The sequence below is a fragment of the Nicotiana tabacum genome, chromosome 10, assembly GCF_000715075.1.
Source record: "Nicotiana tabacum cultivar K326 chromosome 10, ASM71507v2, whole genome shotgun sequence".
NCBI lineage: Eukaryota > Viridiplantae > Streptophyta > Magnoliopsida > Solanales > Solanaceae > Nicotiana > Nicotiana tabacum.
The window spans coordinates 140,657,424-140,683,739 of NC_134089.1; the positions used below are offsets into that span (position 1 = coordinate 140,657,424).

General features: G+C 38.8%; 2 protein-coding genes across 4 annotated transcripts; both read right to left on the reverse strand.

The window, feature by feature from the left end:
- Positions 1–807: 807 nt before the first annotated feature.
- Positions 808–15,934, reverse strand: LOC107769710 (transcription factor MYB58). Of its 2 annotated transcripts, none has more exons than XM_016588946.2 (3): positions 15,538–15,934; positions 1,535–1,664; positions 808–1,370 (listed from the first exon to the last, which is right to left on the reverse strand). In XM_016588946.2, the coding sequence occupies exons 2-3, from the start codon at positions 1,657–1,659 to the stop codon at positions 926–928; spliced, it is 570 nt and encodes a 189-aa protein (XP_016444432.1). In that variant the 5' UTR covers positions 1,660–1,664; positions 15,538–15,934; the 3' UTR covers positions 808–925. The 2 variants fall into 2 exon arrangements, with proteins under 2 accessions (XP_016444432.1, XP_016444431.1); XM_016588945.2 differs by lacking the exon at positions 15,538–15,934 and adding an exon at positions 1,777–2,096.
- A 1,922-nt stretch (positions 15,935–17,856) lies between these two features.
- On the reverse strand, positions 17,857–25,008 carry LOC107769709 (uncharacterized). Of its 2 annotated transcripts, none has more exons than XM_075223356.1 (2): positions 24,615–25,008; positions 17,857–21,726 (listed from the first exon to the last, which is right to left on the reverse strand). In XM_075223356.1, the coding sequence occupies exon 2, from the start codon at positions 21,416–21,418 to the stop codon at positions 20,240–20,242; it is 1,179 nt and encodes a 392-aa protein (XP_075079457.1). In that variant the 5' UTR covers positions 21,419–21,726; positions 24,615–25,008; the 3' UTR covers positions 17,857–20,239. The 2 variants fall into 2 exon arrangements, 1 of the variants encoding a protein (XP_075079457.1); XR_001644465.2 differs by lacking the exon at positions 17,857–21,726 and adding an exon at positions 23,921–24,178.
- Positions 25,009–26,316: the final 1,308 nt, after the last annotated feature.

Consider the following 26,316-nt stretch of genomic DNA (forward strand, 5'->3'; position numbering starts at 1 on the left):
AAAAGTTATCTTATATAACTAATGTCAATTGCATCATACACAAAATAAAATTTTCCCTTTTAACCCAAAACGCAGATCCAAAAGAGGTCAATGACGAGGGCAAAATATGTAATTATATAATGCTAGTAGGCATTTCATTTACTTAATAAAATATCTTTTTGGTGGGAAACAAAAAATAAAGTTTTTTTTAGCACGTGGGTGAAGGATCATTTATCTAATACTCATTCCGTTCGTTCGAGTTTCCTTTTTGGTGTGTTCATAAAAGAATGATCCCTTTTTAAATTTGAAAATAATTTAGTACTCCCTCCGTTCTCATTTATGTGAACCTATTTCCTTTTTGCTCCGTTCCAAAAAGAGTGACTCCTTTCTAAATTTGGAAGCAATTTAGCTTAAACTTACAATTCTACCTTTAATGAGAATTTTTTATAACTACGCAAATAATCTGGGCCCTTTTTTAACTTGTTTAGGACCACAAAATCCAAAAGTCTTTATTTTTTTTTTAAACTCCGCCAATCAAACAAGTTCACATAAATTGAAACAAAGGGAGTATAAACTTCTAACTCTACCTTTAATGAAAAATTGTTATAACCACACAAATACTCTGGATCACTTTTTAATTAGTTTAGGACCACAAATTTTAAAAGTATTTTTTTAAAATTTTGTGTCCAGTCAAATATTTTCATATATTTGAACGGAAAGAGTAAAACATTTCGACTATAACAAGTGACAAGCTTTGTATTGGGTAAACACTCATTATATATTGTACTCATTATGAGGTAAACAGTTAATATATATTATCGTACAAAATTAAAATTTAAAAGCTCTGATATGCCATTGATCAGCACATTCTCTCGTCGTCGTCGTTCTTTCAAAAACTTGCAGAATGTATTATAAAGTTGTTGTAGGTTGAGGTATTATATAAGAATTAAAAGAATGGTTGTCTCCAGAAATTGTCTAAGGGTTCCGTCTGAAAATTGTCAAAGGGTTCTGTCTGAAAATTGTCGATGGGATTTGTCCAACAAAAGTTAAAGAAATCTGCTGGAAGTTGTTCCATTGACCTGATATGATCTTCTTCAATCCAATCCATTCCATTTAAAAGGGAAAAACTCGAATATAAATCAGTTGATGAAACCTCTACTGAAGTATCAACGGCATTTACACTAGCCGTATCACAGCCAGCTTCCTGTTCTGATACTTTATGAGAATATTGCTCACTTTGAGATCCAGACTGCGAAGACTCAGAAAATTGCTCCATAATTGGTGAATTGTTATTAGTATTTGTTTTGGCACGTTTCTTGAGATGAGCATGCCACTGGTTTTTGACATCGTTGTCGGATCTTCCGGGTAATCTTGCAGCAATGACTGACCATCTGCATTATTTGAATAAATTAAAAACATATCTAAATAAGTAGGTATCTTTGAAAAACTTATTTTCGAATTTTTTTAAAATATTTGCAAAATTTTATGGACAAACAGATAAATTCGGAAAAAGGAAAAAATATCCATGGACAAACGGGATCAATTTAATGTTTACCTGTTTCCATGTTCCTTGTGTAGTTTAATAATGAGTTCCTCTTCTTCAAGGCTATAATTCCCTTTCTTCAAACCAGGCCTCAAGTAATTCATCCATCTCAGTCTGCAGCTCTTTCCACATCTCATTAAACCTGTAAAAAGAAATTCAAAAAGAAATAAGAACTTTCTCTTCCTAAAAGCGAAAAAGAATCACATCAATGAGATGGATTTTGGGGCTACATATATATAGTAGTATAAACTAACCAGCATGTTTAGGCAATTGCCTCCAATTCGGATGACCGAATCTTTCAACAAAAGCTTTTAGTTTGTTGTCTTCTTCTTCACTCCATGCACCTCTCTTTATTCCATTTTTGTCAACAGAAGGAGTTCTCACCATTTTCTTTGGAGTACCTAATTTATATGTTCTCTCTTGGTTTTCTTAATTTGATTTCTTTTTCTTAAACTCTATCTGACTAATTAACTTGCGCTGCAACCATTTCCGCTCTTATATATATGCAATTCGACCAGACAACCTGAAGCCGTGTTTCTTATTAATTTATCCCTCAACTAAACCAAACAAGAATTTGTTTTGTTTTCAGAATAAACAATAGAACCACCCCCACCCTACCACCCAATTACAACGAATATCCAATAAAGAGAGTAAATCTGGGCTTCAAGGTCAAGGCATAGACCCTATAAAGAGACTGTCTTGACTCTAGTGATAAGCTTTCCACACCAACTAAACTTTCAGTGAAGACGTGTTAATCGATTTCTTTATTTTCTTTGTTATTTACCTGAATTATTGTTTTGCTTTTCATCACTGTATCCCCGAGAAATTAAGAGACCGTTTGGTCATGAAATTGTTTTTTTCGAAATTACTATTTGGCCATAAAATTTTAAATTTTATTTGAAGGTGAATTTTCGAATTTTTTAAAAATTTAAAAAATATAAAAAGCCGTTTTTCAAGATTTTCACTTAGATCATTGATAAAAAATAAAAAACAACCCAAAATTATATTCATATCCAAACACAATTTTAATTTTCAAATATTATTTTTATTTGAATTTTTTTCATTTTTTTTCCGGAATTTTACCATTCTTATGTACAAACGCCTACTAACCCTTTCACTCCTCTTCCTTAATTTATTCGTGACCTCTTGAAGAAACGTAAAACGACTTTAAGTTAATTTATATCAAAATATTAAGTGATTCATGCCCAATATGAAACTAAATAGACAAGAGGCATTAATCGTGTCTACCAACTATAATTGCTTAACTCGTTTTTAAATTTAATATTTAAGACAATGTTAATAATTTCCAACATGGATAACTTCTATATTTGTCGTTATTTTGGTCTAGAGGAATCGAAAGGGACAAAAGAAAGAAAGGCCCCCTAAAAAAAGAAAAAGAAAATAAGATGAAGTCCGCTCGTTCCGTATTACGAGTACCTCAATAAATTATTAATTGATAAGGAGCTCTCACTAAACAAGCTGAAATTAAAAATTGTACGATAGTCAGTCATTGAATGTGCATCTCTATACCAATTACGATACCATATGAACAATCAAGTACTTTTATTACAACTCTCTGTTATAGAGTCCTTATGCGTTCACATGTAGTCTGCGCTTTCACATTTCAAGAACTTATTTTAGCATTATTAGATCTCAGTGACACATGGAGTATCTATAAAAGGAAGAAAATACTAGAAAAGGTTATCAACGAATTAGATATTGCATGACCGTGTCTTTTTGTGTTTTTCTTTTCGTTCTCCCTAAGAAGTAGCTAAATTTGTTACTATATTCACTCAAAAAATTTGGATTAAAGTACTCAAATACCTATACAATAGGAGTATTATTTAGCTTTGAATACACTCCTTTCTTTTGTATACGGGAAACCGGGCCTATGAGACGCCCCCGTCTCTGATAAGGTAAATCAAGCAAGAGACGTGATGATAAGAAGCCGGATTCGAGGCAAGGGACTCACCGAGATAGGGTCCGGGCCGGGGGCACGATGCTCGCCTTCGAGAATATTGGGGTCATGACCCTGGGATCGGTCCAAATCCTAAAAGACTTCAGAGAGCATTATTGGGCAACCGAGCATGATTAACAGAGAGCCGTGATATCCGTGACCAGCCGGGTATCACGGCGTGGATCTCGGCTCATGCCGGTGGAAATTCAGTGATTAGTTAAACGGAAGACTTTTTACCTTTTATGAAATTGTACCTAGAGTAGAATTCTCCTTTTATATAAAGGGGGTCTGATTGTTCATTGAACACATTGTAACACGCATACCAAGGCAATATACTATTATTTTTCTGTTATTCAAAGTTCTTACACTTGTTGATCAGTGTTTCATTACTATAAGTCTGTGATCGAGGACAGATATCTCATTGAGGCTATCGTTGAGTCCAGAATTATCCCCTCCCCCTTGTTTTCGAGTGTTTGACAATTTATTACATCTTTTATCTGTTCAATCTAGCGATACTTACCGTTTGTATTGAATTAATCCATGTATCATTAAAATCATTTACAAATTTAATTGTTATCCATTTTTTAGGGTAAGCAGTTTTGCGCCCACCGTGGAGCTAAGGATAATAGTGACAATTTAATACAAGTCTCCATAACACACCATATTTAACACTTATTCTTTTACATGTTTTTAATTTCAGGTCAAAGTTTAAAATGTCGAACTCCCAATCTGCTCCTCTGAACGTGGATGCTGATTCTGGCCACCATGACGAGGACAAAAATATGCACTTAGTAACGAGGTGCCCCTTGTCGACCCTAACAGAGTTCCGACCGCGAACCCGATCGACAATAACTCACATGTGGCCATCAATGCAAATTTGTCTACCGATCTTGAGAACATCATCCGCGGGGGGGAGTCCGTTCGGTAGCCCAAAATACACACGACATTGAAGGTGATGGAATCAGCTTGTGAGTAATCTTCGAAATATTGCAGGCCCAACAAGTAGTGACAGCCCAGTTGTAGAACCAGAGTCGCGACCCCAGCAGAGCCGAGCCCGAACTATCACGGGATAATGCTCACAAAAACGAACCGATCGTAGAAAGGCCGAGTAAAGCTGAACTTGGGACCAACCCTGAGATCATAAAGATGCTTGAGCAACTGACAAAATGGGTAGAATTGGGAGAAAAGAAAATCGAAGCCAATGAGAAAAAGGTAGAAACCTACAATTTCAGGGTCGACCGAATCCCAAGAGCACCACCGATATTGAAGGGCCTGTATTCCAAGAAGTTTGTTCAAAAACCCTTTCCTCCAAGCGCAGCTCCAAAGCCAATCCCAAAGAAGTTTCGTATGCCCGAGATTCCTAAGTACAACGGAACAACTGACCCAATGGGCATGTGACCTCCTACATGTGCGCCATCAAAGGGAACGACTTGGAGGATGATGAGATCGAGTTCGTCCTGCTAATAAAGTTCGAGGAAATTTTATCAAATGGAGCTATGATATGGTATTACAACTTACCCCCTAATTCTATTGACTTGTTTGCTATGCTTGCAGACTCCTTCGTGAAAGCACACGCCGGGGTAATCAAGGTCGAGACCAAGGAGTCAAACCTAATGAGACGTAAGGGAATTCGTGCCCAGTTTCAAATGAAACGAATGGACATGCCTCCGGTCGAGGACGATTGGGCCGTTCAAGCATTCACCCATGGACTCAATACTCGAAGCTCATTAGCTTCACAGTAGTTGAAGAAAAATCTGATAGTGTATCCAGCGGTAAATTGGGCTGACGTTCATAACTAGTACCAATCAAAAATCAGGGTCGAAGATGATCAATTTAGAGCCCTTCCAGGTCCATTTACCTCGTCAAAGCTGGTGACAAATCTAAAAGAGATATTGATCATGAACCAAGATCGAATAGGGACCGGTATCAACCATACAAAAGAGATCAAAGAGGTAATGGGTCCGGATGAAACCCTATGAGAAGTGAAAGGAGAAGCGACCGAAATCAAAAGGTTTTGACAGATCCGTCGGGCCTAAGGAAGCACCAAGGTTATCGGAGTACAAATTCATTGTCGACGTTGCTGCCATCATATCTGCCATTGGAGGCATTAAAGACACGAAGTGGCCTCAACCTCTATAGTCCGACCCTTCTTAAAGGGACCCCAACCTAATATGCAAATATCATGGCACTCACAGCCACATAACTGAAGATTGCTGGTAACTAAGAGAGGAAGTAGCCCGATTGTTCAACAGTGGACACCTCCGGGAGTTCTTGAGCGATCAAGCCAAAAATCACTTCAGGATTAGAGACTCCAATAAGCAGACCGAGCAAGATGAACCTCAGCACATCATCAATATAATCATTGGTGGGGTCGACGTCCCCTAGGGACCGATGCTAAAACGCACCAAAGTGTCCATCACAAGGGAAAAATGGACTCGGGATAACGTGCAAGAAGGAACCGTATCTTTCAACGACGAGGATCCTGAAGGCATTGTACAACCATACAATGATGCACTGGTAATATCTGTACTCAAAAATAAATCTCGAGTTAAGCGTGTATTAATTTATCCAAGTAGCTCAGCCAATATCATCAGATCAAGGGTCGTAGAACAGCTAGGTCTACAAGACCAAATTGTGCCTGCAGTCAAGTTCTAAACGGATTCAACATAGCATGTGAGACCACTAAAGGGGAGATAACACTACCAGTGAACAACGTCAAAACCGTACATGAAACAACTTCTACGTGATCGAACGAGATATGAGATAAAATTGCTCTGTTCGGGAGGCCATGGATTCACAATATGAGGGCAGAGTCCTCGACACTACACCAGGTTTTGAAATTCCCAACGCCAGAAGGGATTAAAACAATTTATGGAGAACAACTGGCCGTAAAAGAGATGTTCACGGTCGACGAGGTGATCCTAATATCCACACTTTCGACACCAAAGGATCCGAGTTCGGTCACCAAGGAAGAGATCAAATAGAAATTACCGACACCGGCCCTAACCGAACCAGAAAAGCAGGGGATGGGTGAGGTCAACGACTACGGAGTTCCCAGGTCTTTCATAGCCCTCGACAATTCTGATGCCACCAAATCAACGGTTGAGGAACTAGAGCAAGTCATATTGATCGAGCATCTGCCCGATCATAAGGTATACTAAGGCACGGGGTTAAGTCCCGAGCTTAGGAAAAAACTCATTAAATTCCTTATGGCTAACATAGATTGTTTCGCTTGGTCCCACCTCGACATGATAGGGATCCCACTGGAAATAACTACTCACAAGCTGAGCCTGAATTCGAAGTTCCACCCGATCAAACAAAAAAGGAGGCCTCAGTCTGAAGTCAAGCATGCATTCATCAAAGCCGAGGTATCTAAACTCCTTAAAATAGGATCCATTCAAGAAGCTAAGTACCCTGATTGGTTAGCAAACGTAGTAGTAGCCCATAAAAAGGGGAATAAATTAAGAATGTGTGTAGACTACAAAGACTTGAACAAGTCATGCCCCAAGGACTCTTTTCCTTTGCCCAACATCGATCGCATGATCGATGCGACGACCGGCCACAAGATCCTCAACTTTTTCGATGCCTATTCCGGGTACAACCAAATTTGGATGGACCCAGACGACCGGGAAAAAACAACCTTCTTAACTAAAGCAGCACCCACAGTTATAATGTAATGCCATTAGGACTAAAAAATGCCGATGCCACTTACCAACACCTAGTAAATCGGATGTTCGAAGAGAAATTAGGAAAATCAATAGAGGTTTACATTAACGATATGTTAGTTAAGTCTCTGCCATTTGAAAATTTACAAGAAACCTTCAACATATTTAAGAAATACAACATGAAGGTGAACCCGGAGAAATGCGCATTTAGAGTCGGGTCCAGAAAATTTCTCGGATTCATGGTGTCTAACCGGGGAATCGAGATCAATCCCGATAAAATCAAGGCCATAGATGAAATTACCATGGTGGACAATGTCAAAGCTGTTCAAAGGTTAACAGGGCGCATAGTCACCTTGGGTCGATTCATTTCAAGGTCATCCGACATGAATCATCGATTCTTCTTGTTATTGAAGAAGAAGAATAACTTCTCATGGATCCTATAGTGGCAAAAAGCCTTGGAAGAACTCAAGCGGTACCTTTAGAGTCCGCCTTTGCTTCATACTCCGAAGGCAAACAAGCAGTTGTACTTGTACTTAGTAGTATCTAAGATAGCGGTAAATGGAGTCCTAGTACGGGAAGTGGAATGTATGCAATTTCATATATATTATGTTAGTAGGACTCTAGGAGAGGCCGAAACTAGGTATCCTCACATGGAGAAATTGGAGCTCGCTTTGCTAAGCGCCTCTAGGAAGTTAAAACCGTATTTTCAATTCCATCCCATATGTGTCATGACTACTTACCCGTTGAGGGACATAATGCATGAACCCAAGCTTTCAGGACGATTGGCCAAATGGGCCATAGAAATCAGTAGGTACGATATCAAATATCGACCTCGAACCGCCATCAAATCTCAAATTTTGGCAAACTTCGTGGCCAACTTCACGCCGGCCCTAATACGCTAGGTCAAAAGGGAATTGTTGTTGAACTCGGGTCTTCGGAATCTGGACCCTTGTTACGAACGGTGCCTCAAACGCAAATGGGTCTGGACTTGGCATCATGTTGAAACCACCAATGGGTAATGTAGTTAGGCAATCTATTAGAACTGTAAAATTGACTAACAACGAGTACGAGTATAAGGCCATGATTACAGGTCTTGAACTAGCTAAAAGCCTGGGGGACGAGGTGATCGAAGATAAGTGTGATTCCCTCTTTGTTGTAAACCAAGTCAATGGGAGATTTGAAGTCAAAGAGGAATGAATGCGTAGGTACCTGGATAAACTATAGGTGACGTTACATCGGTTCAAGGAGTGGACCTTACAACATATACATCGGGACCAAAACAGCAAAGCCAATGCTCTTGCTAACTTGGAATCGTCGATTGATGAAAATGAATTCAACTCGGGAACGGTCATACAAATCATGAAATCGGTAGTGGAAGAAGACCACGTCGAGATAAACTTGACAAGCTTAACCTAGGACTAGAGAAACAAGTACATAGATTACTCGAAGACCAGGAAACTACCCTCGGATCCTAAATAATTGAGAGCTCTGTGCAAAAAGTCGGCCAGGTTCAGTTTTTCCGAACACACCCTATTTAGGAGAACGTTAGATGGCCTACTCGCGATATGTTTGGGACCGAGAGATACCGAATATGTTTTGAGGGAAGTTCACGAAGGCACCTGCGGGAACCATTCGGGTGCTGAATCGTTGGTTTGTAAGATAATTAAAGCTGGCTACTACTGGATTGACATAGAGAAAGACGCAAAACAGTTCGTTCAAAAATACGATGGGTGTTAGAGGCACGCATCAATGATTCATCAGCTTGGGGAGCTACTACATTCGGTCTTGTCACGTTAGCAATTCATGAAATGAGGAATAGACATCGTCGGTCCCCTACCATGGGCACCCGGTAAGGCTTAATTTATCTTATTGATGACTGACTTTTTTTCTAAATGGGTGAAAGACCAAGCATTTGAGAAAGACAGGGAGAAAATAGTTATTGCTTTTATTTGGGACCACACAATATGCGGGTATGGAATGCCGGCCGAGATCGTGTGCAACAATGGGAAGCAATTCATCGGCAGTAAGGTGAGTACATTTTTTGAGGACCATAAGATCAAAAGGATCCTATCAACACCATATTACCCTAGTGGGAACGGGTAGGCGGAGTGTACGAACAAAACCATACTCTAAAATCTTAAGAAGAGGTTGACCGACAACAAAGGAAAATGGAAGGAAATTTTGCCCGAAGTCCTATGGGCGTATTGTACAACCTCAAAATCTAATACCGGGGTCTCTCCGTTCTCGTTGGTCTAGGTGTCGAAGCGCTAATACTGGTCGAAGTAAGAGAACTGAGTCTTAGGTTCTGATATGCAATCGAAGAGTCAAATGATGAGGCCATGAGCACGAGCCTGGAACTATTAGACGAGAGGTGCTAAGTCGCCCTCGTCCGGTTGGCCGCCCAAAAACAAAGGATCGAAAGGTATTATAACCAAAGATCCAATGTACGATACTTCAATATCGGGAACTTGGTGTTAAGAAAGGTGACACTAAACACCCAGAACCCGAACAAAGGGAAGCTCAGACCGAATTAGGAAGGTCCATATCAAATTATTGAGATCACCGGCAAACGATTATACAAACTCGAAGTAGTGAATGGTGAGAGACTACCAAACAATTGGTAGCCCACTTAAAATTATACTACTGCTAAGGTACGACCCCATTCATTCTTTTCTTTACATATATTACGAATCAGACTGACACTTGTAGGCAATGGACAAAGAATGATAGCTTTTAGGCCTGAAAGCACGCATTGCACTCTTTTTCCCTTGAACCGATTTTGTCCCAAATGGGTTTTCTGGTAAGGTTTTTAACGAGGCAACGATAAATCGTGCTAACTTAGAATTGAAGACCGGTTATGAACTAGAGTCGAGGATCACATCAACGGTATCCCAGCCCTCACTATGATCGACCTCGAATACTGGGGGTCATCACCCTCGAATAATGATTTTAGCAAGGAAGGAAACTTTGTGCTTGAACAGTCTGGGTTTAGTGGATAGGATTTATTTTAAGGGCCAACCAATCAAAGAACCATGCCCACATAAACCACTTGAGCCATAACACGAAGCTTGTACGCATTTGCAATCTTGTATGTTGTGCACAGAAATGGAAGAAAGTTTCTACCTTGCAGATACATATTTTTGTCCCTTAAGACTATTACATTTTGTTCCTCAAGGATATTGAGCCCAAGGGCCGCCTCTATCCAGATCCAAGAGATCACCCCCACTCGAGGACTATCGTCCAAGGCAAACTCGGATGACTCAGGCTATCGAAGTCCCGGGGGAACAAAAACCTATTAGGCAATGCCTAAACTTTAAAAGCTACGGCCACCCACACTCAGGGACTATCATCCTAGGAAAGCCGGGATGGCTCGAAAATCAAATCTCAAGGTACAAAGCCTATTAGGCAAAAACCTGAATTTAAAAGGCTCCATCCTAGAAACGGATCGGAGACGTCCGAAGCCCGTAACCAAAACATAAGCCCTTCAAAAATTCTAAACCAGTTCAAAGGCTACCCTCAGAAAAATTATAATGTAAACAAAATTACATCGAGAATGAGCCCCCACAAGCTTTAATAAAAATTACATCGAGAACGAGTCTGGTTCGAACCTACGAACAAGGCCCTATTACGACGATTTATTCCGTGCTAAGGCATTCAAAATCTTTGCAATCATAAAGAAGGAACCGAAAGAGACAAACTCAAAAATTGCCAGAGGTAAAATATCCTTATAAAGGAATATTCCGATAAAGATCTTTACAATGGCCAAATGGCCTCAACAAAATATACAAAAATACAAAAACAAATAAAAATCTAGAAGGCACTTAAGCCTAATCTTCGGCGGAGCCCACCTCGTAACCAGGGCCATCGGTATCTTCTCCGTGTTTGGGTTCACCGGAGCCCTCAAAGCCTTCCTCGTCCTCGGGGTCGGCCAACTTCTTGGCTTTGGCCGCGATCCTCTTAGCATTTTCGATCTTGGCCGATAGGTCGAAACCTCGGGCATGAACCTCCTCGAGAACCCCTTTTCGAGATTGCCACTTCACGTACTCGACAGTGACATTCAGGGGTCCTGGGCTGCCTCAGCTTCAGCTCGGTACTAGGCCACCATCTCTTCAGCATCGGCCCTGGTTATTTTCGTCACTGACTTAGCTATTTTAAACTTCTTGCCAAGGGCATCCCGTTCAACAATAGTCGAGCCCAATTGAGAGTGGAGGTCATCGATTTTTTGGGATCGAGCCTCAGTTTTCTCCCTTGCCGTTTGAAGTTGGGCCTCCACAGAGGCCAGTTTCTCCTGGGCAGTCTCCTTCTATGAAGCCAATCGATCCATTTTTCCCTTCCACTCTTTGGCCAAAGCCTTGACCTCGTTCATCTCAGCTCGAAACTGGTCGATCTGGTCAAGCTTCTGCTGGACTAACTGTTTTTGACTGTTAGTCGCCATGTCTAACTCGTCATCACTACCTTCAAAGATCTTTACCTATTCCACCAGGTAGGCATGTTCTTTTTGAGCCGCGTCCAACTACGCCCGAAGATTCTTGACTTATCCTTCGCGTTGTTCATTGAGAAACTTATACATGTCCTTCTTCTCAGCAAACTCTTTGACCTCAGTCTCGAGTTGGCTAAGCTCATCCCAGTACCAGAAAAAGGTTTCATGGTGGAGTACTGAGGCCTGCAAAAATGTGATAAAGAAAGGTATTAGAGCTATCAAAAACTAAATTCGAAGATAAAGAGTGTAATAACACCTTACACAGTTCAGTGCCTGTTGTGCTTTATTGAACAAGCATGGCACATCCACCTCATTCATTTTTGCCTGGTCTTCTTCGGTTAACAGGCACCGGAGGTAGATAGCTACCCCCATATGAGCGGAAAGAACCTGGGCATCCTCCAGGACGGGGATAACAACTAATTGCTTTAGGCCAGGATCCATGCCCAGAGCGGGGAACTGGCTGATCAACCTTGGGCTCGAGATCAGCCCACCGACCTTCAAGGATGGACTTTTACTCAGCACCTATAAGTCACCCAACCCGGAGAAGTCTTCCAGGGCGGTTGAGTCTGCACTATCAAAAAAGCAACATAGGGGATCGTCCCCTCTATAAACCCCTTCATTGGATTACTCCTTCGTCGCTTGGGTCTTCATCGAATATGGACTCTGTAAACGAGGGTGATCCTGAAATTTATATAACACCGAGCGGGCAGAGCTGGCATCTCAAGAGGTCTCGGCCCTCACCTCTGCACCAGCCTCATGAACTTGAAGGGGATTAGCCTCTATTGTTTTCCCCTCGGTTGTCACCCATTCCTAGGGGACAAACGACTCACAGGCCACAAAACGTTCGTCCTCCTCGAGCCCGTCCATGAGCCGGTAGAGTAAGTCTAAGTCAGGCACTCGGGAGCTGGAGATTTCTTTGGCTTACGAGCCAACCTTCTCCCTGGATTCTTTTTCTCCGAGCTCGGAGCCCTCCTTATTTTCTTCTCTCCTACTACAGCTTCGGGCTGCCTCAAAGCAGAAGGATCAGCAGATAGGTCTTCGCCCCCTACCAAGGGCCTAATCCCGATGGTCTTAGGCAAGCCTACAAAAAAGAGAAGAGAAGCAATGAAGACATAGTGTTGAAAAAGAAAGTATAGAGCTACTTGTTCAAGAAAAGGAATCTTACTATGAGAACGGGCCTCCCCGTGACCTTTAGAGAGCTCGCACCATGAGCGCTCGACATAAGGCATCTGCGAACAAATTACCTCGATCCACTCCTTGAGCCGAGGAATGGCATTTGAGACGCGAGCGAGAGCTGCACCACAACAAATACCAATGGGAAAAATGAAGATAAAACATAAAATCGACATTTAAAAGGAAGTTATACTTACATGATACGTTCTACTTCTCAAGGAATGGCCTCCACTTGGGAGGGATCAAGTCTGCGATCCTCACCCGGACAAAGTGTCCTTGCCATCCCCAATCCCGGTCCTCGTCGATACTTATGGGGCTTTGCTGGCTCAGCGTACAAGCTTTATCAGCCCCCAGAAGATTTAGGGATTGTACAAGCGAAGTAGATGATCGATGGCGAACGTGCATGAGTCAATTTTGTTCACATAGAATCGGAGGAGAGATCACGATCCTCCACAGAAATGTGTGGATCTAGCCGAGGCATATTTCATACCTCCTACAGAAGTCCAAGATGACCGGGTCCACCGGGCCCAATGTAAAGGGATACGTGTAAACACTCAAATATCCCTCAACATGGGTAATAATGTTGTCATCAGGCCCGGGAATCACTACATCCTTATCCGTCCATCTGTAGTCCTTTCAAACCATAAGAAAAACGACCTCAGTAAGGAGCATATGTACCATGACACCACCTCACATCGACCTTGAACCGAAAAGGGCTTTTTGACCTTGAAGTCGTCATTAATCGAACAACCCCAGGGACGAACATTTTCAAGGGGGCTCAACTGCTGGTTCATCAGTGGACGCGCCCAGAGTAGACCTCTCGATGACAACCACATCAGGGGCGGTCTCCTCGACCTTAGTGGTCGGCTGCAAAGAAGAAGAAGCACCTTTCTAGGGAGCAGTCTTGGAAGTCTTCGCCATTTTTATCTAGGTAAAAAGGTTTGAAAGTGTGAAGGAAGATGAGGAGATGGAGAACAAAAACTTGCCGAGAAAATCAAGCACACTGGGTTAATGAAGGGTAAAAGAAAGATTGCAATTTGAAGAACGAAGGTAATAATATTGAAGGATGAAGGAAGTCAGCGATATCTTGAAGGATCGAAGGTAGAAGCTTGGTCAAAAGTAAATAATGAATGAAAGAAGGAGTATTTATAAATGCTTTGCGCTGTTTCGCAACCAGGAACGACCTGGCGATGGCTGACACACGTTTGGGGTCATTATGATGTGACTAACAAGTCGTTTCGATTTCTTTGTCGTTTTGTGTCACGACGTGTTAAAGAAGGGATCGAAGAACTCATGTCGTTCCTCGCCGTTGTCACACCTCCTTTTTTCCTACACCCCGAAAGGGTAGTATATATGGGAGTTTTTTCCAATTTAAGTGACAATCGAAACGGGATTATTTTATTTGAAATTCAGAGTCGCCACTTGGGATAATTTATGATGTCCCACGTCACCAGTTTAAATCCCGAAATTGAGGAAAATATTGACTCTATTATCAATATGCGAACACACAAATCCGTGTAAGGAATTCTGTTAACCCGGGAGATGGTGTTAGGCATTCCTGAGTTCCGTGGTTCTAGCACAGCCGCTCAACTGTTATAATTGGCCTATTTACTTGATTTTAGTACATGTTTTAGCCTATGGTGCAATTTTAACTTATTAACCGCTTTTAATTAATTTTAGGAAGATTCAACGTCATCTAAAATACGTCTTGAACCACGTCACATAAATGCACCTGTGATCCATGACACATTTTATCTAGCCTTGTTGAGATTTGAATTTGGGTCACATAAATGCACACCCGAGTTTAAGGAAGTTAGGCATCGTAACTATGTCAGGAAACCGTACCCACAATCACGATGGTTTATTACTCGCGCCTAAATCAAGCTACGATGTTCAGAATTATTTCTTTTTCTAAATTTGAGGTTATTGCAAAGCCACGAATTATGAGAATCATTTGTGGAAATGGGGTTAGTCATTGATTCAGTAACAAACTCAAGTCCCTACGCATGTTAACAATTATGCATTCATCAGACCATGGACAAATCAATAGACTATTGAGAGTGAAATAACGTTCCAAGTTCGAGTGAGCTTATTACATATATAAATCAATGTAAATCATAACAATTTTGCAAGTCTGGCCAAACAAATCCAAACATATGCATTCATTACATTTAAACATGATTCTCAAAGTTCCTCATGATACGAAGGAGGCTCAGATTTTGCATATGCTTCTTCTTTTCATATACTGGCAAAAGGTTGTCTACTCCTCTTAAAATATAACTTAATGTCGTACTTCATTATGTTTCTGGGAAAAAATGTCGACATATTCTTTGTCTGTTGGAGGCTAGATGGATAAAAAGCCCAATATACTATTTTTAACCGAGTCTCATAGTCATACAGAGTTTGCAATAGCGGATGGAATTTAACAGTAGGAACATCAAACTAATACTAGGGAAAACAATAAAATTAAGCAAATAAATGTCAGCATTTGAGCAACGAATAAATCATGAAAGTGCAGAACAACAGTAGAAACCAAACGACACGGATTAACAACTAACTCCAATTTTAAAAAACTCAGACCCAAGTCATTAGCATAACTTAGTCGTTAACATATAAACACCAATAAAACAGATCTAATAATCGAAAGCATGATTCCAAGAATGCAATTCAATTTCAGCACCATAAAAACTATAACATCTTATAAAACTCAGCACATTTAGCGAGATATAAGAACATTTACCTTGAATTTATCACAAGAAGAAGGAAATGAACCCAAATAAAGGTCAAGAAAATCGAAGAGAGTTCAGCTACGCAGATACAACAGCTTCAACAATGAACAACGGTGATTTTGACTCTGAGAGACAACTAGAAATCCAGATTTTTAAGAAATTCCTCTTCTTTAGCTTTTCAAATCCGATTTTGGAATTTTCGCTTCTTTCTTTTGACTTCTTCAACCAGATCTTCAAGGGCGTGCACGAATATGAGTTAAAGAAAAAGAAAGAAGAATGAGAGGGAGGGGGTCGTTATTAGCTGCTGAAGATTAGGGTCCGATGGTTAGCTTGTGAAGAAGATAGAGCAGCCCGGTTTTTGGTATAAGGGTCTAATCTCTGTTCTGATCCTCCTCCCCTTTAGGTCTAGATATATGAGGGTTTTAATGAAGGGAATTGGGCCGGGTAGGAAAGTTTTGGGCCACGAATTAATGGCCCAGATCTGACTCTTTTCTTATTTTGTTCCCTTTTCCTTTTCAATTCAATTTTCCAAAATTCTTTTAAATTAAAATTTTAAAAATAAAACCTAAATTAATCCCTAATCAAATAATCCTTATCAAATTAAATTAACTAACTCTAAATAATAATTATCACAACTATTTAATTCCCAAATTAAAGAAAGCGACGAAATTCAAAAGCGCAAAAATAAATTATTTTTGTGATTTTCCTTTTTATAAAACAACTTAATTAATTAATTAATCCTAAAATGTCGCATTAAATCCTAAATGCAAATGTACATATTTTTGTATTTTTCATTAGTTAAATAAAATAAAATAAACATGCACAGACAAATGCAAACATTTAACATAAAATGCCACGAAAATCAATAAAATTGCAAATAATGAAAAGAAATTATTTTGTTTTGAAATTATGAGAGTAATTCATATAGGGCTAAAAACACGAAGAGTTTTCATGCAAAGATAAAGTGAGCGAATTTGAGTGATTTTTGCCCGTTTGAATGCTCCATGAGAAGCATTTTTGAAAGATTTAATTGCACCCTACTTCCGAGGTTGCCTACATATCCTTGGCAAGAAAGGAATCAGGTTAATGTAGTTTAGGAATGTCTGGTAGCTGGGACTACCATAAAGCTGTGATTTCACTATTGTTGCCGCTGCTAGTGCTTGTTGAACCTCCTTATTACACCATAATAAAATAAAAGAAGCTAGCCTAGTCTATGATCTATGCATTACAAAATCCTATCTATATCTTCAAACTTGCTCTTGTGGTTCCTGTTGCCTTGTTGACTTGTATTCTCCCGGTGGAATCCCCTTGTTGCCGCCTTGAATTGTAATCGGAGATGTTTTCCTTTCTCCAGGTGGACACCCACTTGCTGAAACTTGAATGTATTCTCTTGTTCTCCAGGTGGGCTCTTGATTGCTGAACTTGAAATATATTCTCTTGTTCTTCAGGTGGGCGCCTGATTGCTGAAACTTGAGTGTGTTTCCATGTTTTCCAGGTGGGCGCCTGACTGCTCAACTTGAAATGTATTTCCTTGTTTTCTAGGTGGCGCCTGATTGCTGAACTTGAAATGTATTCTCTTGTTTTCCAGGTGGGCGCCTGATTGCTGAACTTGAAATGTATTCCCTTGTTCTCCAGGTGGACGCCTGATTTCAAGAAAACTAAACATTGATAACTCAAGAAAACTAAAAATTGACTTTTTTTTTTTCAAATCCAGACTTCCCTTTTTTTTTTTCAAAATATCCTAGAAGAAAATTCGTTAGACTAGGTTTTCTATCTTAGGAGAAAAATTCATCAGACTAAGATGTTAATCCTAGGAAAAAATTCATCAGACTAGGTCCTTTTTCTTTTTTTTTTTTTTTTTGGTATCTTAGGAGAAAGATTCATCCGACTAAGACGTTTATCCTAGGAGAAAATTCATCAGACTAGGTCTCTATTTTGATCATAGGAGAAAATTCATCAGACTGGGTTTTCTTATCCTAGGAGAAAAATTCATCAGACTAAGATTTTTATCCTAGGAGAAAGTTTATCAGTCTAGGTCTTCTATCTTAGGAGAAAGATTCGTCAAACTAAGATTTTGATCATAGGAGAAAATTCATGAGACTGTTTTTCTTATCTTAGGAGAAAAATTCATCAGACTAAGATTTTTATTGGGAGAAAAATCCATCAGACTAGGACTTTTATCCTAGGAGGAAAATTGTGAAAAGCAATGGCAAAATTTTATGCACATGCACACAAGTAAAGGCAATGATTTGAGAAACTTCCCTTTGTCGGATCTTCTCTTCTCTTCTTTTTTTTTGAACCACTTTCCTTGCACTGCTTTGTTCCTGTTTTAAACAAAGAAAATTTTGTCAGTTTCAAAAGTGGTGGTCGGTTCGTGGCCTTGACGTCTTTGGCAGCTTGGCTTCTGTTCAATCAGCTTGAGTCGGTTTCAAGAGACTCTTGCTCTGCATCAATCTTAATTGTTTCATACCCAGTACCATTTGTAGTTGTGGCTCAATCAGCCTTATCCCAATTGGAGATCTTTGCTTAGGTGACCTTTTCTGATATCTTGAATGACTTTCTACTTTTTGAGCAATTTGTTTATCAGAGAGAATCACAAGTTATCTTTGTTTACGCCAAGCAAGCTGAAGAGTCTTTTGGGGGAGCCTTTGTATGAATCCTCAAGGTATGTTGACATTAACAACTGAGTTTGCTGGCCAAATTTACTTTGTACAACTGAAAAGCTGGTAGCAGATTTTGAAATCTTTTCTTGCTTGTTTTGAGAAGGACTGACTCAGGGTGAATGACACAATGGCGCAAAGAAACAAATATTAACAAGAAATGCCCCGGTCGGGAAGGATAGGGGAAGAGTTTTTTTTTTCGTTTTTTTTATTTTGCACTAACTAGCCTTAATGATCATGACATGCATTTTGGACTCAACGGCCTGATCTATCAAACTGATCTAATCTTCCCTTTTACCATTTTGACCTTTAAATTCGGGCTTGTTTGTGCCAATTCTTTGCATTAACTTCACGATTCACTTTTGACTAGTGGTGCCCCGAGGGATTTTCACCTACAAGTCTCTCTCATTTATTCATCTCTGCTTACCATCGCCTTACAGTGCACGTGAGGGTTTTCACTAGCAAGACTCTCTCATTTTTTTTCTCTTCCTCTTTTCTCTGTTGCTTTCTTGAGCAACTTGACAGTGTTCTATGTCGTGTGACAACTGTTGCTCATTGCATGCTTCTCTTGGCATTCTTAAAGGTATATCGGGAGGTCTTTATTTGGAAGGATTTTGGATAGGATTGGAAAGAAGGGTCGGCATGAAAGGTCAAAATAGACTCATAATGAGGGGTTATGGACTTACAACTCTTGGAATTGACTCCTTCAAAAGTGAAATAAAATCTCTGCCCCAGTTTCAGCTATTGGGGATTTTTTTGGGTTTTTTCTTTTATTTTTTTCTCTTTTTTTTTTTTTTTTGAATTCTTATTTGGCTGGACCGAATCGTGAGGCTGCCTACGTATCCTTATTTTTTAAGGAATCAGGTCGAACATAGTTCAAATATCTGGCCTAAACTATTTTTCATCTTTCTTTCTGTTTCTCTTTTCCTTTTTCTTTTTTTTTCTCTTTTTTTCCTTTTCTTTTTTTTCTTTTTTTTCTTTTCCCCAGCTTCTATTTTTGAGGGTATGGACCTTTGACAATTTTTTTTCTCTGAACTTTCTAAGAATTGCCCCAATTTGTACTCTTGGGACATGGATTTTTTTTTTTTTTGACTCTAAACTTAATTCTAAAAGAGGGTAGTCACAGAAAAATAACACAGGCTCAAAAGGGGTAGCAAAGGATATAAAGTGTTTGGTTAGCAGAAAAAGGGCCTCCCAACCTCAAGAACGTCAAACATGGTATCTTTTCGCGATCACAGCATTGACGAACATGTCTGTCTTCTTGGTGTGCCGTGGTCACAAGACATTTTTTCATCCCTTAGTGACAAATTTTCCAATAAACATCAATTGATTAAACATCCTCAAGCCCGATCTTCACAATGATTTGAAGGTGAATTTTACTCGACCTTAGTTCCAAAGTATTCCAACTCTTTATTCATCCTCAAAAGTATTTTTTTTAGTTATCGGATTCCAGATTAAATCAGTTCCTAAGATCTAGCCAAATTTTTTGCATGCATGTCATGTCATTAGAACTAGCGAGAAAAGAACTAGGAATAGAATGACACAAAAGGACAAACTGTATTTTATTAAGTAAAAGATGAAAGGGTTTTATAACTAACCAAGCAACCTAAAATACGAGTTACAACCCTAAAATAACCCGAATAATAAAAATAGCCACAGAACAGACAAACAAGACTCACACAAATAGAATGGAGGGATAGAAGGGTTTGACTCAATAAAATAAATAAAATCTGGATCACAACCCTGAAATAACCCAGATAATAGAAAAAAACATCAAAACAAGCTACCAAGATTCCTTCCTAGTGATGAGGGAATGACTTTTCAATTTCTAGGCTTGACATTTAGCCACAAATTTGCTCATCAGCAGAGCCTTCTCCAATTTCAACATCATTAACTTCAGTTAGCAAGTTCCCGAGAGGATTCTCACACTCCATGTCACCAGGCATCATCCCTACAAAGCGTGCATCATGATGTGCAGATAAAGGATTCTGCGCGACATTTTGGTGTCATTGTCTTGGATCACAATCAGGCTTTCCTGGATCATCCTTTCTATTTATCTTTTCAAATCCTGACAGCTTTCAACATTGTGCCCCTGGGCATTGGAATGGTATTCACACCTTTTAGAAGGGTCAAAGCTTCTTGCACGTGGGTCCACATGATTTGGAGGAATAAGTGCAATCATGCCATAATGCTTTAACTTCCCAAATAAGCTTGCATAGGACTCTCCTATTGGTGTAAAATTATCTTTCAACCTTTGTTCCCCTTTATACCTCTGGCTTGGATATGGGTTATAGGGCACCTGAAAATTTTGTGGAGGTTGTTGGAGATTTTGTGATGCTCGTACTCGCCTTCTGGGGTGTTTTGGTGGCTGGACAACATACTGAGGTAGAGCGACAGAGTATTGAGGGTTCTGAGGTGGATAATACTGCTCAGGGAAGTCATGGAAAACTTGAGGAGACTGCTCATACATTCGAAATGTTCTCATGGGACCTCTTCTCGACCCTGATGTCATCATGATTTCTTCAACCTTCTCATTTGTGTCGCTAAAATTATCAGATTCAACCTGGACAGCCTGAGTTGCGGCTTTAAAAACTGCTTGACTTATAATTTTGCCTGTCTTAAAACCATTCTCTACCATTTCTCCCATTTTGATTGCTTCCGAGAAGGATTTGCCAACTGCGGACATCATGTTTTGAGAATAATCAGGCTCTTGAGCGTGAAGGAAGACAGTGATTAGCTCGTGGTCGTCCATGGGTGGCTTAACTCTAGCTGCTTGATCTCTCCATTTAATGGCATATTCCTTGAAACTTTCAGTTGGTTTCTTCTTCAGGTTTGAAAGGGAAATGCGGTATGGGGCAATGTCGATGTTGTATTGGAATTGTTTGACAAAGGCCTGTGCCATGTCATCCCAGACATACCAGTGAGACGTGTCTTGATCCATAAACCATTCGGAGACTAATCCCGTAAGGCTTTCTCCAAAATAAGCCATCAACAATTCTTCATTTCTTCCTGCACCTCTCAATTGATTGCAATACCTTTTTAGGTGGGCTATGAGATCTCCATGTCCATCATACTTTTCAAATTTGGGAGTCTTGAAACCAGGCGGCAAATGGACATCGGGGAACATACATAGATCTTTGAAGGCAACACTCTTTTGACCTGACAACCCTTGCATGTTTTTCAACCGTTGTTCTAAGTTTTTCACTCTTTGGGTCATTTCTTCCTGTACCATTTTTCGGGCAGGTTTCTCAATGTTTGCAGGAAGATCAAATGAGTACGAGTGGTACTCAAGAGAGTGGTACTGCTCTTACTGTATAGAAAATTGTGACTCATGATAAGGCTGTCCTTGACCACTGGCCCATACTTGACACATTTCAGTCATTTGCTTTTTCAACATTCTATTTTTCTCAAACACAGTAGACTCTTATTGAACCCTCTGACCCTGAGTCTCTTGAACACTTGTAACAGCTTCGATGTCTATTATCATTTTTCCTTGGATCTTGTGTTTCCAGCTTACCACAAACTTACCACCACAACTTTCTTCACAATTCAAAACAAAACATGTTAGAATAGACCCAGTCGGTCCTAATTATTATCAATATTTTTTCATTTCTTCATTTTTTCATTTCTTTTTAATAGTGATCGAACCTGATGTGGGTTGCCTACATATCATGTGGGAACATGAATCAGATCTTGCGTAGTTCGGAAGATCATGAATAAAGTAAATAAACTAACTTTTTGTTTTGATTTTTTTTTTATTTTATTTTTTCGAAAGAAAGACTTATAAAAAAGAAAGGGAATATTTTTGGATTTTGATTTTTCTTCAGCATTTTTGCAAAGAAAGACTTCTAAAGAAGAAAGAATTTTTTTTTCCTGAAATTTTGAAAGAAAAACTTCTAAAGAAGAAATAAAATATTTTTGGAATTTTATTTTGAATTTATGAAAGAAATGCTTCTAAAAAGAAAATATTTTTGAATTTTGAATTTTCTTTTCAATTTTGAAAGAAGAATGAAAACATTTTTGGATTTTTGGAAGAAATTAAAAGAAAATATTTTTGTATATTTTTTTAAAAAACAAGTAGGGTCTAAAAGAAAGGCTTTCTAAAGCAAGTAACGTAAAATATTTTTGGATTTTTTGAAGATTAAGGTCTCAAAAAAAAGACTTTTCTAGAGAGGAAGTAAAGGAAAATATTTTTGGATTTTTTGAAAATTATGGGCCGGAACCGATGAGGTTTGCCTACGTATCTCACATCCGATGAGAATCAGACCGGCGTAGTTCGCCCAGTTTTGACGGAACAGAAATTGACTTATTTTGAAATGACTTTTCTTTCTTTTTTTCCAGAATTTTGGCAGAGTTTCAAAATTTTCTAAATACCTACCTCTCACTTTTTTTTTGATTTTCTCATTTTCTTTCCCTATTCTAGAAGCCGGTCAACATGCAACCTGAAATAGACAAATACGCAAGTAGCACGTAAGATGCATCAGGATGGTCTTTTCATTTCAGGTACACCTGTCCTAGAGAGACTTAACCCCTGTGTTGAGTCTCCAAAGTCAAATGCACGTGATGCAAGCAAACGTTCCTACTAGGGATCCGACATGAGGATGAGTTATTTTAAGTATAAAACCTGGGTATACTGTTCTAGACTTGTGCACCCGAGCGGACAACTCGAGCTGATGAGGGGGATACGTACCGGGAACCAAAAGGCCATCCGGCTTAGTAACTTGTCCGATCCTCTTTCTTATTTCAAGGTATGACACTAGCAAAATAGGGAGTCACGCTAGCGTACACATCCCCGAAGATGAGAAGAGAAGGGTTTCGTAACAGTTTATATACAGTTCAGATAATATCAAAGCGGTAAAAAACAACACTTAGCACATTAGGCCCAAACATGTGAATAAAATCAGATAATAAATAAAGCCAAATACAACAATTATTCTAAGCTCGAATTCTGAACCCTGAACCAGAGATTCTCGGTTAAATCCCCAGCAGAGTCGCCAGAGCTGTCACACCTCATTTATTCCTACACCCCGAAAGGGTAGTATATAGGGGAAGTTTTTCCAATTTAAGTGACAGAGTCACCGGGATAATTTGAAATTCAGAGTCACCACTTGGGATAATTTATGGTGTCCCAAGTCACCGGTTTAAATCCCGAATCGAGGAAAGGATTGACTCTATTATCGATCCGCGAACACAGAAATCCGGGTAAGGAATTTTGTTAACTCGGGAGAAGGTGTTAGGCATTCCCGAGTTCCGTGGTTCTAGAACGGTCGCTCAACTGTCATAATTGACCTATTTACTTGATTTTAGTACATGTTTTAGCCTATGGTACAATTTTAACTTATTAACCGCTTTTAATTAATTTTAGGAAGATTCAACGTCATCTAAAATACATCTTGAACCACGTCACATAAATGCACCCGCGATCCACGACACATTTTATCTAACGTTGTTGAGATTTGGATTTGGGTCACATAAATGCACACCCGAGTTTAAGGAAGTTAGGCATCGTAACTATGTCACGGGAACCGTACCCACAATCACGATGGTTTATTAATCGCACCTAAAGCAAGCTATGATGTTCGGAATTATTTCTTTTCCTAAATTTGAGGTTATTGCAAAGCCACGAATTATGAGAATCGTTTTTGGAAATGGGGTTAGTCATTGATTCAGTAACAAACTCAAGTCCCTGCGACATGTTAACAATTATGCATTCATCAGACCATGGACAAATCAATAGACTAATGAGAGTGAAATAACGTTCCAAGTTCGAGTGAGCTTATTACATATATAAATCAATGTAAATCATAACAATTTTACAAGTGTGGCCAAACAAATCCAAACATATGCATTCATTACATTTAAACATAATTTTAAAAGTTCCTCATGATACGAAGGAGGCTCAGATTTTGCAAATGCTTCTTCTTTTCATATACTGGCAAAAGGTTGTCTACTCCTCTTAAAATATAACTTAATGTCGTACTTCATTATGTTTCTGGAAAAAAAATATCGACATATTATTTGTCTGTTGGTGGCTAGATGGATATAAAGCCCAATATACTATTTTTAACCGAGTCTCATAGTCATACAGAGTTTGTAATAGCGGATGAGATTTAACAGTAAGAACATCAAACTAATACTGGGGAAAACAATAAAATTAAGCAAATAAATGTCAACATTTGAACAACGAATAAATCATGAAAGTACAGAACAACAATAGAAACCAAATGACACAGATTAACAACTAACTCCAATTTTAAAAAACTCAGACCCAAGTCATTAGCATAACTTAGTCGTTAACATATAAACACCAATAAAACAGATCTAATAATCGAAATCATGATTCCAAGAATGCAATTCAATTTCAGCACCATAAAAACTATAAGATCTTACAAAACTCAGCACATTTAGCGAGATATAAGAACATTTACCTTGAATTTATCACAAGAAGAAGGAAATGAACCCAAATAAAGGTCAAGAAAATCGGAGAGAGTTCAGCTACGCAGATACAACAGCTTCAACAATGAACAACGGTGATTTTGACTCTGAGAGACAACTAGAAATCCAGATTTTTAAGAAATTCAACTTGTTTAGCTTTTCAAATCCGATTTTGGAATTTTCGCTTCTTTCTTGTGACTTCTTCAACCAGATCTTCAAGGGCGTGCACGAATATGGATTAAAGAAAAAGAAAGAAGAATGATAGGGAGGGGGTCGTCGTTAGCTGCTGAAGATTAGGATCCGATGGTTAGCTTGTGAAGAAGATAGAGCAGCTCGTTTTTTGGTATAAGGGTCTGTTTTCCATTTTTCTCTTTAGCTTAGGCCTAAAAATCTAATCTCTATTGTGATCCTCATCCCTTTAGGTCTAGGGAATTGGGTCGGGTAGGAAATTTTTGGGCCTCAAATTAATGGCCCAGATCTGGCTCTCTTCTTATTTTATTCCCTTTTTCTTTTCAATTCAATTTTTCAAAATTCTTTTAAATTAAAATTTTAAAAATAAAACCTAAATTAATCCCTAATCAAATAATCCTTATCAAATTAAATTAACTAACTCTAAATAATAATTATCACAACTATTTAATTCCCAAATTAAAGAAAGCGACGAAATTCAAAAGCGCAAAAATAAACTATTTTTGTGATTTTCCTTTTTATAAAACAACTTAATTAATTAATTAATCCTAAAATGTCAAATTAAATCCTAAATGCAAATGTACGTATTTTTGTATTTTCCATTAGTTAAATAAAATAAAATAAACATGCACAGACAAATGCAAACATTTAACATAAAATGCCACGAAAATCCATAAAATTGCAAATACTGAAAAGAAATTATTTTGTTTTGAAATTATGGGAGTAATTCAGATAGGGCAAAAATCACGTGCTCACAGTCGTTTCCGTAAAACTTACTCTCTGAGAAACGAGGGGACTATCTGTATACGGGTAAAACTGGGCCTCTACGATGCCCCGATATCCAATAAGGTAAATCAAGCAAGAGACATGATGATATCCGTGACCAGTCGGGGATCACAACGTAGATCTCAGCACGTACTGGCGGAAATCCGATGGTTAGTTAAGCGGAAGATTTTTTACCTTTTTATGAAATTGCACCTAGAATAGGATTCTCCTACTATATATGGGGGAATGGGAGGTCTGATTGTTCATTGAACACATTATAACACACGTACCAAGGCAATAGATTATTATTTTTATGTTATTCAAAGTACTTACATTTGTTGATCAGTGTTTCATTACTATAAGTCTCTGTTTCATTACTATAAGTCTGGGATGGAGGACATATATCTCATTGAGGCTACCATCTAGTCCAGAATCATCCCCTCTCCCTTCTTTTCGAGTGGTTTGGTAATTTATTACATCTTTTATCTTCTCAATCTAGCAATATTTACCGTTTGTATTGAATTAATTCACGTACCCTTAAAACCACTTATAAATTTAATTGTTATCCGTATTTGATGGTAAACACATTTAATGTTACAACCCATATTCACATGTGTTAGTTCATGCCATATATTAGTTAACATAAATCCAAGAAAGAATTATCTTTGAGATGATAAGAAGTCAATCTTATTAGTCTTAAGTGATACAAGAGTGTATAAGGGTGATTAACAAGTATTAGAA

What these genes read in the sequence shown, in the direction of transcription:
- LOC107769709 (XM_075223356.1), bottom strand. Translation starts at nt 21,418, where the DNA reads ATGGTACAGGAAGAAATGACCCAAAGAGTGAAAAACTTAGAACAACGG.
- LOC107769710 (XM_016588945.2), bottom strand. Translation starts at nt 1,909, where the DNA reads ATGGTGAGAACTCCTTCTGTTGACAAAAATGGAATAAAGAGAGGTGCA. An exon ending in GCAATTGCCTAAACATGCTG is followed by an intron (nt 1,665 to 1,776) that starts GTTAGTTTATAC and finishes TTCTTTTTACAG; the next exon opens with GTTTAATGAGATGTGGAAAG. An exon ending in CACAAGGAACATGGAAACAG is followed by an intron (nt 1,371 to 1,534) that starts GTAAACATTAAA and finishes CAAATAATGCAG; the next exon opens with ATGGTCAGTCATTGCTGCAA.